The sequence below is a fragment of the Diceros bicornis genome, chromosome X, assembly GCF_020826845.1.
Source record: "Diceros bicornis minor isolate mBicDic1 chromosome X, mDicBic1.mat.cur, whole genome shotgun sequence".
Taxonomy (NCBI): domain Eukaryota; kingdom Metazoa; phylum Chordata; class Mammalia; order Perissodactyla; family Rhinocerotidae; genus Diceros; species Diceros bicornis.
The window spans coordinates 96,987,411-96,999,753 of record NC_080781.1 but is presented as its reverse complement, the minus strand read 5'-3'; the positions used below and the strand labels follow the sequence as shown (position 1 = coordinate 96,999,753).

General features: G+C 40.0%; 1 protein-coding gene across 1 annotated transcript; it reads right to left on the bottom strand.

Moving 5' to 3' along the window:
- Positions 1-2,569: 2,569 nt before the first annotated feature.
- LOC131401280 (late histone H2B.L4-like) lies at positions 2,570-2,992 on the bottom strand. Its single transcript, XM_058536421.1, has one exon. The coding sequence runs from the start codon at positions 2,990-2,992 to the stop codon at positions 2,597-2,599; it is 396 nt and encodes a 131-aa protein (XP_058392404.1). The 3' UTR covers positions 2,570-2,596.
- Positions 2,993-12,343: the final 9,351 nt, after the last annotated feature.

Sequence of the window (12,343 nt, the reverse complement as noted above, 5' to 3'; positions counted from 1 at the left end):
CGGTTGCATTACTAGTTGTTTATTCCCCTTCCAATCTTCAACATCAAACTCCCCTTTCCCCTTCTCCGTTCTAGATTTCCTGTTTATCAGTCATCCTGAGGTCCCAGTTATCACCTCACAGCCCAATTATGGTGGACTCTTAATGTTGTTTTACTACTGTTTCCATTTAATTTCTGAAATTATAAATGTGAAAGAAACTAAGTGCATTAAAAATACCTAATGGATTCTTTTTCTTACAATGACCACTCACATAGCATGATATGTATGAGACCAGTGTGCAAGAATAACTATGGGAAAACATATGTTTGTTATATATTCAAACACTGAGATTATGAAGCAGCAACATTAGCCTGATAGAAATTAAGTGATTCAGTGAAGTGCACTTGTTTTAACTGGCCCACCATTGTTTTCCTGAAAAGGCACATGGCCATGCAAAGAACCTTCAGCTTTCAAAATTCTGTTTAGGTGTGTATGACAATTTCCAGGAACCACAAAGAGGGATCTAGTTGCACTTGATTTCAGGGTAGTTCTTCTAGGTGTATTGTGCAGCTAGCTCATTTAAAAAAAAAATTCTTTGTAAAATTTTTCTAATATTCCAGAATAATAATAAGTAATAATCCTGATGAGGAGGCTTATTTGTCCTAAATCCTATCTCTATTGATATCAAAGAGAGCTCTGAAGGTAAAATTGCCCCCTTCATGCTTGCAACTCTCAGTGAAGCTCTTTCTACTAGCCTGACCTGCCCCCATTTTTCTCTAGAGCAAGCAGTGCTCTGTAATGTGGAATACTCGGTGTGGGGGTCTTTTGTGGGAGAGTCTTCTCTCTCTTTTGATGAGCTCACAAAAGTCTTGATTTTGTAGTTTATCCAGCTTTTGTCTCATTGTTTGGCTGAGAGTGGCAGCCTTCAGAGGTTTTTAAATCCAAATCAAAAGGGTGTATTTTAACTTACTAATAACATTCAACTGAAACTCTTAACAACTGTGGTAAAATATTGGGATTCAAAGCAAATTATAATATATTTCAAAGGATTGAAATCCCACAATATGTTCTCTCTTCACAGAGTATGAAGCTAGAAATCAATTTAAAAAGGAAACAATTAGAAAATCATCAACTTCATCAAAAATAAGCAATATATTTTTAGAAAAATTATACAAGTAAAAACACCACTGGTCCAAGACGAAAAAACACAATGCAAATTAATATGTTAACTTTCACACGAATATTAACATTTAAATGCTAGAAGGAAAAGAAAAATCTTTGTTCTATTAATTGCTGACCATCCTCCTCTTATATGATGCAAGGGGCCAGAGATATGTGGCACTATGTGCTCTGGATTCATATCCTTAAGTCATCAAGATTAAACACAAGTAAAGAAACAAAAACCAAGAGGCAGAGGATCTTATCCCTTTCCCTTCAATCTCCAGGCTGAATATCACAGGAAGGCGGTTATTGGTTCAGTCCTGGTCACGCCACCACACTTTGGACCCATAGCTGTGGGTCACGGGCTGCCAGTCCCTTGTTGGCTGCACCAGTGGAGACAGGGGCTCGGGCTGCTCTCTTGAACACTCTCATCATCGAGTGATGCAAAATTGCAGGTCATGAAGGGGTGTGTTTTAAAAATGGAAAAATTCTCTATATATACAATGGAATACTACTCAGCCATGAAAAAGACAGAATCGTCCCATTTGCAACAACATGGATGGACCTGGAGGGTATTATGCTAAGCGAAATAAGCCAGAAAGAGAAGGACAAACACCACATGATTTCACTCATAAGAGGAAGATAAACTAACACACGGACAGAGAGAACTGTTTGGTGGTTACCAGGGACAAGGGGGGGTGGGGGGCGGGCACAAGGGGTGAAGGGATGCATTTGTATGGTGACTGACAAACAATAATGTACAACAAAAATTTCACAATAAAAAAAACAGAGAAAAAAATGGAAAAATTTTATGCTGGGAAAGAATAGATTGCATGAACCTGAATGAATTCAAATAGTAATTTCAGAAACCAGGGAAGTGGAAAAGCAAATTGTTTCTGAGAAGTTTCATTTAGCTATTTTTGTATTATGTTTGAGTACTCTTTATATATTTAAATGACAATATTACGGGATATGGTGAAAAACGTTTAAGAGAGATATGTTGATGGGTATATTTGCTTCTTCATTTTATCTATGACTATATCACACATGAAGCACCTCTACAAAATTCCACAATTCCACTCGTGGAGAATGAGAATTAAAATGGTAAATAAAATTATTATGAAAATAACTTAGACCTTACAGAACACTACAAAGGCTGACCTAGAGAAATAACTAAAAATGACTGTTTAGGAAAGTGATGAAATGCAATATGGTTAAGGAAAATCCACGAGTTTCCATGGAATAAATTGCACTCAAATATACATGGAGTTGAAAATGTTTTCTTTACAGTAAATATACTGTATGTATCAGCAGAATGCCACACAATAAAGAAAAACAAACAAACAAAAAAACTAGAGTAGATCCCACTTTTAAGAGCTACAGCTCTTTTCCCGCCAAGTGAGGTGGCTCTGAAAAGAGCCTTTGGGTTGCGATGCTCAGGCGGTCCTGAGGCAGCTCACGGGCGGCTGATGTACCTGATAAGGGCCTTGGTGCCCTCGGACACGGCGTGCTTGCCAATCTCCCCCGGCAGCAGCAGGCGCACGGCGGTCTGGATCTCTCCGGAGGACATGGTGGAGCGCTTGGTGGAGCGGACCAGGCGCGCGGCCTCGTCGGCGATGCGCTCGAAGATGTCCTTCACGAACGAATCCATGACGCTCACGGTCTCCCGAGAAAGGCTCAGGCCCTCGTGAACCTGCTTCAGAACCCTGGGGAAATAGACGGCGAAACTGTCGGAGCAGCGGCGGCGGCGGCGCCTTGGCTGCTTCTGCTTCAGGCTCTTCGCGTCGGCTTCCGTGGGCTCCTTCGTGCCCAGGCTTTCCTCAGAGGACATCTCAGAGACAGGGTCAGCCATGTCGGAGCTGCTCGGGGAGAGTTTGGAAGGATATACAACCCCGACTGCTGAGAGGGGGTGGCCCACCTATGGCGCTGCCTCTCTGATGTCACGGGCAAACTCCATATCTGATTGGATAAAAGGCAATGCACTAAGCCACGCCTTCTCACATGTGACTGCTTATCCTCCTGCCTGGCATCACCTCAACAAACCAGAGTGGGAATCTGGCAACCTCTAAGCTTCCTGTGACCTCCAGCGCAAAATTTTTGAAAGATGCCACAGAGGGCAAAAGGTCACCTGACATCGTCAGCCGATTGATGCCCCAACAGGGGAACTTTGGGAAGACCTTACCAAAAGCACCCAAATTGTAGAAATTTGTTTTGGTTCCTTGAGAGAGTGCGACCTCCCTCTCCCAAGTCCTTGCTGCCATGAGAATGACTCTGGCCACATTGGGTTCTTTTCCTCCCACCCGGTTGGAATCTACTGTTGTCCTGGGCTAAGCCACTCTGGCTAGAGCAGGAACTATCTGACGTGGCCAGCAGGGTGCTCGTGAAAATTAAGGGATGTAATTGGCCACCTGCTGCCTCCCACCAAATTTATCAAAACCCTCAGGGAGTCAGAGAAAGGTGAAATAAGAAAACCACAGTCTCCAAACCCAGAACACAAACAGAAATGGAATACTTATAAAAATATTAAAAATACTTAAATATTTACCAAACTTAAGATACTTTTCTTAACATTACTTAGGTCCCAAAATGTATCCCACATACTTGAAGTGGTGGATTAATGTGAGAGCTGTTGGTTAAAAAAAAATGATTAGCTTAATTCTCTAAGAAACTACCATGGGGAGAAAAATAAACCGTAAATGGGAAAGACTTAAAAATTAATAGCATATCCCTTTTCAAGATGCTCAATGGGGAAAGGTTGAAAGCTTTTCCTCTAAGCTCAGGAAGAAGAAAAGGATGCCCACTCTCACCACTCCTATTCAACATAGTACTGGAAATCGTAGCCAGAGCAATCAGGCAAGAAAAAGAAATAAAAGGCATCCAAAGAGGAAAGAAAGAAGTAAAACTGTCTCTGTTTGGAGATGATGTGATCTTACATACAGAAAACCCTAAAGATTCCACCAAAAAAACTGCTTGAACTACCCAACTAACTCAGTAAAGTTGCAGGATACAAACCCAACCTACAGAAAACAGTTGTGTTTCTATTCGCCGACAATAAAACATCTGAAAAAAAAATAAAGGAAACAATCCCATTTACAATAGCATATACTGAGGAATACATCTAACCAAGGACGTCAAAGATCTGTACACTGAAAACTACGAGACGTTGAAGAAAGAAATTAAAGAAGACACAAACAAATGGAAAGATATTCTGTGTTCATGGAGCGGAAGAAGTAACATTGTTAAAGTGTCCATATTCCCCAACACCGTATATAGATTCAATGCAATCCCTATCAAAATCCAATGGAACTTTTCACAGAAATAGAAAAAACAGTCCTAAAATTGGCATGGAGCCACAAAAGACCCTGAGAAAGTAGAACGAAGCTGGAGGCATCACACTTCCTGATTTCAAACTACACAACAAAGCTGTAGTAATCAAAACAGTAAGGTGCTGGCATAAAAATAGACACCTAGAACGAAGGAACAGAATAGAGTGCCCAGAAATAAACCCACTTCCATATGGTCAACTAATATTGGACAAGGGAGCCAAGAATACTCAAAGGGAAAGGATAGTCTCTTCAATAAGCGGTGTTGTGAACACTGGATAACCATATACAGAAGAAGGAAATTGGACCCCTATCTTACACCACTCACAAAAATGAACTTGAAATAGACTAAAGACTCAAGTCTAAGACTGAACCAATAAGAGTCTTCCTGGGATGTTCACCTTAGTGACACAGAGAGTGACGGGTTGACTTTCAGCCTGCCGTTTTTTTTCTTTGATTGATTTTATGCTCTTAATCATAATTATTTTAGAATATTATATTAGTTATCTAGGGCTGCTATGAAATTCCAGACGTTGGGTTCTTGGTACAAGAATCATTTATTATCTCAGATTTTGGAGGCTTGAAGTCCCAATCAAGCTGTCAGCTGGGTTGGTACCGTCAGAGTGGTGTGAGGGAAGCATCTGTTCCAGGCCTCTCTCCTTGGCTTGTAGATTGTGGAGATATTGCTATATCTCTCTGCATTTTCCTGCATATATGCATGTTTCTGTGTATACTTTTTCTTTTTGATACGGAAACAACTCATTGTGGATTAAGGTCCACCCTAATGAACATACTTTAACTTGATTTTGATTACCCTAGTAAAGACCCCATCTCCAAGTATGATCACATATGAGGTACTGGTATTTAGTTTATCAACATATGAATTCTAAGGGGACACAATTCAACCCACAGGAGATATGAATTTTGAGCTATAGGTGGGCATTTCTTCTTCCTCTTCCATTACATTAGGAGAACTTTGGTGACTGTTTACGGGAAATAAGGTGACCCATCCTTTGTCTTTATCCACAACTATTTGAATGTTGAGTATTTTTATTTTGGTATTTTATTTCTATTTCCTTTCTCTGTGATGGGAGAAGATACTCTGTGATTTCAATCCTTAGAAAATATTGTGATTGCTTTAAACCTAAATATTTTCTCAATTTTGTTATGTATTCCATTTGTACTTTTAAAATAAGCTGTAATTTCCCCTTTTGATTAGGATGCATAAACCTGTAAAGGATGCCACTCTCCGTCAAACACTGAGATAAAATCTGGATAACCTACAGAAACCAAACTTTTCTTGAGCACCTCCGAAGAAGGACAGAACTCTACAGGAGAGACAAATCACAAAGACTATTCATCATTGGCAGAGCCTCATGAGCTACAGAGAAAGAATGGGGGCAAAGCAGGATAGTAGAGAGAGCTTCCCTGAGTAGTGTAGGCATGAAGGGGGGGGCAATGCCTTTTCAAAGAGGGGGCACAAAGGTCTGTGATTTTTGGTCCAATGGGGAAGAACTCTGATGGGCCGTTATACCTCCAGAGCTCTCCTTGGGATCGTTAGTGTAAAGATTTAGGGTAAATGAATCCTCTCATCAGGAATATCATTATCATTATCATTATTATTATGGAATATTAGACTAATCTTTTTGTGTGTGTGTGAGGAAGATTAGCCCTGAGCTAACATCTGTTGCCAATCCTCCTCTTTTGTTTGCTGAGGAAGATTGGCCCTGGGCTACCATCCGTGCCCATCTTCCTCTACTTTATATGGGACGCCGCCACAGCATGGCTTGAGAAGTGGCACGTCGGTGTGCACCTGGCATCTGAAACTGTGAACCCCAGGCCGCCGGAGCGGAAGGCGCGCACTTAACCGCTACGCCATCGGGCCGGCTCCTAGACTAATCTTATGAAAGGATTTGAAAAAAATAATTTGTTTCTCAAGGAGACCAGGAAATACTACCACAAAAACAATTGCAGGTAAATCTCTCTGGGTGGTGCCTCAAGATGTTCTTACACATCCAGAACATAACATTAGATGGGAAAAACCCAGCGTAGAGCCATCGTATTTTCTAAGACAGAACTGTGGAACCGTTTCAAAAAACAGTATTTTACGAAATCACGTAATTTATATCATGCTAATTGTTGCTGCTTCAAAATCCCGGTGTTTGCCCGTATGACATACAAACGTTTTCACACACTTCGTCTTGCACACTGGTCTCTTACATAACGTACTACGTGAGAAGTCATTTGCAGAAACCTAGTCTGCGGATATTTTCATCATACTTTGTGTGACCTGCTACCGTAAATTCTGGAATCAGAAAGGAGCCTTACTAAAACAATGCTAAAGTTGGACCGTATATGCTGTCAAGACTGGAACGCAAGAGTTGAATGATACATATGACATCTAGAAAGGAGAGAGAAAAATGGGGCTTGACTTTGAAGACTGGGAGAAAGGAATACATTTAATTTTTCACTTCAGAGGGTGATTGAGGAAAAAGGGCACCTACCGAGCAATTATAAGCTAATGGTGTTGATGACTGAAAAGACAAACTAAGGGAAAGGGCTTAAAGCTTAAGTGAAAAATTATAAGCAACAACCCCGGGAAAATCGTATTAATAGGGGAAACATATCCCATGCAAACTTTTTTCAACATTACCCATATTACAGAATCCAGTGAAAACATAAGTGAGACCTAAACACAGTACAGAAATAATAACTGAATCAAAAAGATCAAGAAACAATGCCTATTCCAGGCTCCCTGGAATCTGAAGTTACTAGTCTAACTCCTTTAGATTTATTTGATTCTGTTCTTTCCAAGCCTGTAATCTTTTGTTCTTGAAAATCCAAAACTCCATAACTTGCACATTGGCTCCCCTCTAGCAGGTCCTTGCCATGTTGCCTAGCGTCCGTCAGAGGGTTGTGACATGGCCAGTGCTGCCCCTCACAGACTCTGCTGTTGCCCCAGGATTCTTTGAAATCCTGAAAGCTGTCCTTAATGTACCTACCTCTGATTCCAAGATCTTCCCACTGAAGCAGTGGTGAATATTATCAAACATAACCAGTGATCCTTATATAAATGTTAAAATTATCTAACATTTACAAAATTAAAACTTTATAAATATTACTTGGACCTCCAAATACCTCAGATACTTGAACTCATTAAAAAATATAAGAGCTGTTCATGGAAACAAAAGGATCATCTTACTTTCCCGAGAAACTGCCAAAGTGAGAGGAAAAGAATGTATAAAAGGGAATTACTTTAAAATAAGAAAAAAAATTCTTTTCAAAAATACATAAGAATACAGGCCAAGGCATTTATTTAATGTATTTATATAAAAATAAATTACAGAATTTGAGCCAAAATGACTGAAGAATTATTGAAGAAGTGGAGGTCTTCCATGAGCTATGATCCACAGGGTCGTGCTTCCAAGCTTATTTCCTGTGAGGATTTCAAGAAACAGCTAATTCTGTTGCTAATAATATGGTTCTAATCGTAAAGGGAAAAACACTAATTTTCTTACTAGAAAATACATTATGATGATAAAACCATTGAAGAAAGTTTACCACAGGGAATGATTTGGACCATGATGATAGTGTTAATATGAACCCCAAAGCTACACGAGGACACACTTGTGAATACAAACTCCCAAGGACACTTTCCTCACCCAAAATAAAGGACATGGAATAGAAATTTCTTTGGCATCTTCCTTTCCCATTAGGAAAAGTCCAGTTTTTCATTAAGGGTTCAGTCATTCAAGCATCAAGGCCACCCAAAGGTAGATGATACTTGCCTAACTATCCCCACAAGGGTGGACATTACTCACCACTGCTTCAGTGGGAAGATCTTGGAATCAGAGGTAGGTACATTAAGGACAGCTTTCAGGATTTCAAAGAATCCTGGGGCAACAGCAGAGTCTGTGAGGGGCAGCACTGGCCATGTCACAACCCTCTGACGGACGCTAGGCAACATGGCAAGGACCTGCTAGAGGGGAGCCAATGTGCAAGTTATGGAGTTTTGGATTTTCAAGAACAAAAGATTACAGGCTTGGAAAGAACAGAATCAAATAAATCTAAAGGAGTTAGACTAGTAACTTCAGATTCCAGGGAGCCTGGAATAGGCATTGTTTCTTGATCTTTTTGATTCAGTTATTATTTCTGTACTGTGTTTAGGTCTCACTTATGTTTTCACTGGATTCTGTAATATGGGTAATGTTGAAAAAAGTTTGCATGGGATATGTTTCCCCTATTAATACGATTTTCCCGGGGTTGTTGCTTATAATTTTTCACTTAAGCTTTAAGCCCTTTCCCTTAGTTTGTCTTTTCAGTCATCAACACCATTAGCTTATAATTGCTCGGTAGGTGCCCTTTTTCCTCAATCACCCTCTGAAGTGAAAAATTAAATGTATTCCTTTCTCCCAGTCTTCAAAGTCAAGCCCCATTTTTCTCTCTCCTTTCTAGATGTCATATGTATCATTCAACTCTTGCGTTCCAGTCTTGACAGCATATACGGTCCAACTTTAGCATTGTTTTAGTAAGGCTCCTTTCTGATTCCAGAATTTACGGTAGCAGGTCACACAAAGTATGATGAAAATATCCGCAGACTAGGTTTCTGCAAATGACTTCTCACGTAGTACGTTATGTAAGAGACCAGTGTGCAAGACGAAGTGTGTGAAAACGTTTGTATGTCATACGGGCAAACACCGGGATTTTGAAGCAGCAACAATTAGCATGATATAAATTACGTGATTTCGTAAAATACTGTTTTTTGAAACGGTTCCACAGTTCTGTCTTAGAAAATACGATGGCTCTACGCTGGGTTTTTCCCATCTAATGTTATGTTCTGGATGTGTAAGAACATCTTGAGGCACCACCCAGAGAGATTTACCTGCAATTGTTTTTGTGGTAGTATTTCCTGGTCTCCTTGAGAAACAAATTATTTTTTTCAAATCCTTTCATAAGATTAGTCTAGGAGCCGGCCCGATGGCGTAGCGGTTAAGTGCGCGCCTTCCGCTCCGGCGGCCTGGGGTTCACAGTTTCAGATGCCAGGTGCACACCGACGTGCCACTTCTCAAGCCATGCTGTGGCGGCGTCCCATATAAAGTAGAGGAAGATGGGCACGGATGGTAGCCCAGGGCCAATCTTCCTCAGCAAACAAAAGAGGAGGATTGGCAACAGATGTTAGCTCAGGGCTAATCTTCCTCACACACACACAAAAAGATTAGTCTAATATTCCATAATAATAATGATAATGATAATGATATTCCTGATGAGAGGATTCATTTACCCTAAATCTTTACACTAACGATCCCAAGGAGAGCTCTGGAGGTATAACGGCCCATCAGAGTTCTTCCCCATTGGACCAAAAATCACAGACCTTTGTGCCCCCTCTTTGAAAAGGCATTGCCCCCCCCTTCATGCCTACACTACTCAGGGAAGCTCTCTCTACTATCCTGCTTTGCCCCCATTCTTTCTCTGTAGCTCATGAGGCTCTGCCAATGATGAATAGTCTTTGTGATTTGTCTCTCCTGTAGAGTTCTGTCCTTCTTCGGAGGTGCTCAAGAAAAGTTTGGTTTCTGTAGGTTATCCAGATTTTATCTCAGTGTTTGACGGAGAGTGGCATCCTTTACAGGTTTATGCATCCTAATCAAAAGGGGAAATTACAGCTTATTTTAAAAGTACAAATGGAATACATAACAAAATTGAGAAAATATTTAGGTTTAAAGCAATCACAATATTTTCTAAGGATTGAAATCACAGAGTATCTTCTCCCATCACAGAGAAAGGAAATAGAAATAAAATACCAAAATAAAAATACTCAACATTCAAATAGTTGTGGATAAAGACAAAGGATGGGTCACCTTATTTCCCGTAAACAGTCACCAAAGTTCTCCTAATGTAATGGAAGAGGAAGAAGAAATGCCCACCTATAGCTCAAAATTCATATCTCCTGTGGGTTGAATTGTGTCCCCTTAGAATTCATATGTTGATAAACTAAATACCAGTACCTCATATGTGATCATACTTGGAGATGGGGTCTTTACTAGGGTAATCAAAATCAAGTTAAAGTATGTTCATTAGGGTGGACCTTAATCCACAATGAGTTGTTTCCGTATCAAAAAGAAAAAGTATACACAGAAACATGCATATATGCAGGAAAATGCAGAGAGATATAGCAATATCTCCACAATCTACAAGCCAAGGAGAGAGGCCTGGAACAGATGCTTCCCTCACACCACTCTGACGGTACCAACCCAGCTGACAGCTTGATTGGGACTTCAAGCCTCCAAAATCTGAGATAATAAATGATTCTTGTACCAAGAACCCAACGTCTGGAATTTCATAGCAGCCCTAGATAACTAATATAATATTCTAAAATAATTATGATTAAGAGCATAAAATCAATCAAAGAAAAAAAACGGCAGGCTGAAAGTCAACCCGTCACTCTCTGTGTCACTAAGGTGAACATCCCAGGAAGACTCTTATTGGTTCAGTCTTAGACTTGAGTCTTTAGTCTATTTCAAGTTCATTTTTGTGAGTGGTGTAAGATAGGGGTCCAATTTCCTTCTTCTGTATATGGTTATCCAGTGTTCACAACACCGCTTATTGAAGAGACTATCCTTTCCCTTTGAGTATTCTTGGCTCCCTTGTCCAATATTAGTTGACCATATGGAAGTGGGTTTATTTCTGGGCACTCTATTCTGTTCCTTCGTTCTAGGTGTCTATTTTTATGCCAGCACCTTACTGTTTTGATTACTACAGCTTTGTTGTGTAGTTTGAAATCAGGAAGTGTGATGCCTCCAGCTTCGTTCTACTTTCTCAGGGTCTTTTGTGGCTCCATGCCAATTTTAGGACTGTTTTTTCTATTTCTGTGAAAAGTTCCATTGGATTTTGATAGGGATTGCATTGAATCTATATACGGTGTTGGGGAATATGGACACTTTAACAATGTTACTTCTTCCGCTCCATGAACACAGAATATCTTTCCATTTGTTTGTGTCTTCTTTAATTTCTTTCTTCAACGTCTCGTAGTTTTCAGTGTACAGATCTTTGACGTCCTTGGTTAGATGTATTCCTCAGTATATGCTATTGTAAATGGGATTGTTTCCTTTATTTTTTTTTCAGATGTTTTATTGTCGGCGAATAGAAACACAACTGTTTTCTGTAGGTTGGGTTTGTATCCTGCAACTTTACTGAGTTAGTTGGGTAGTTCAAGCAGTTTTTTTGGTGGAATCTTTAGGGTTTTCTGTATGTAAGATCACATCATCTCCAAACAGAGACAGTTTTACTTCTTTCTTTCCTCTTTGGATGCCTTTTATTTCTTTTTCTTGCCTGATTGCTCTGGCTACGATTTCCAGTACTATGTTGAATAGGAGTGGTGAGAGTGGGCATCCTTTTCTTCTTCCTGAGCTTAGAGGAAAAGCTTTCAACCTTTCCCCATTGAGCATCTTGAAAAGGGATATGCTATTAATTTTTAAGTCTTTCCCATTTACGGTTTATTTTTCTCCCCATGGTAGTTTCTTAGAGAATTAAGCTAATCATTTTTTTTTAACCAACAGCTCTCACATTAATCCACCACTTCAAGTATGTGGGATACATTTTGGGACCTAAGTAATGTTAAGAAAAGTATCTTAAGTTTGGTAAATATTTAAGTATTTTTAATATTTTTATAAGTATTCCATTTCTGTTTGTGTTCTGGGTTTGGAGACTGTGGTTTTCTTATTTCACCTTTCTCTGACTCCCTGAGGGTTTTGATAAATTTGGTGGGAGGCAGCAGGTGGCCAATTACATCCCTTAATTTTCACGAGCACCCTGCTGGCCACGTCAGATAGTTCCTGCTCTAGCCAGAGTGGCTTAGCCCAGGACAACAGTAGATTCCAACCGGG

Excerpts from the sequence above, each read along its gene's own strand:
- LOC131401280 (XM_058536421.1), bottom strand. The coding sequence starts at position 2,992 with ATGGCTGACCCTGTCTCTGAGATGTCCTCTGAGGAAAGCCTGGGCACG.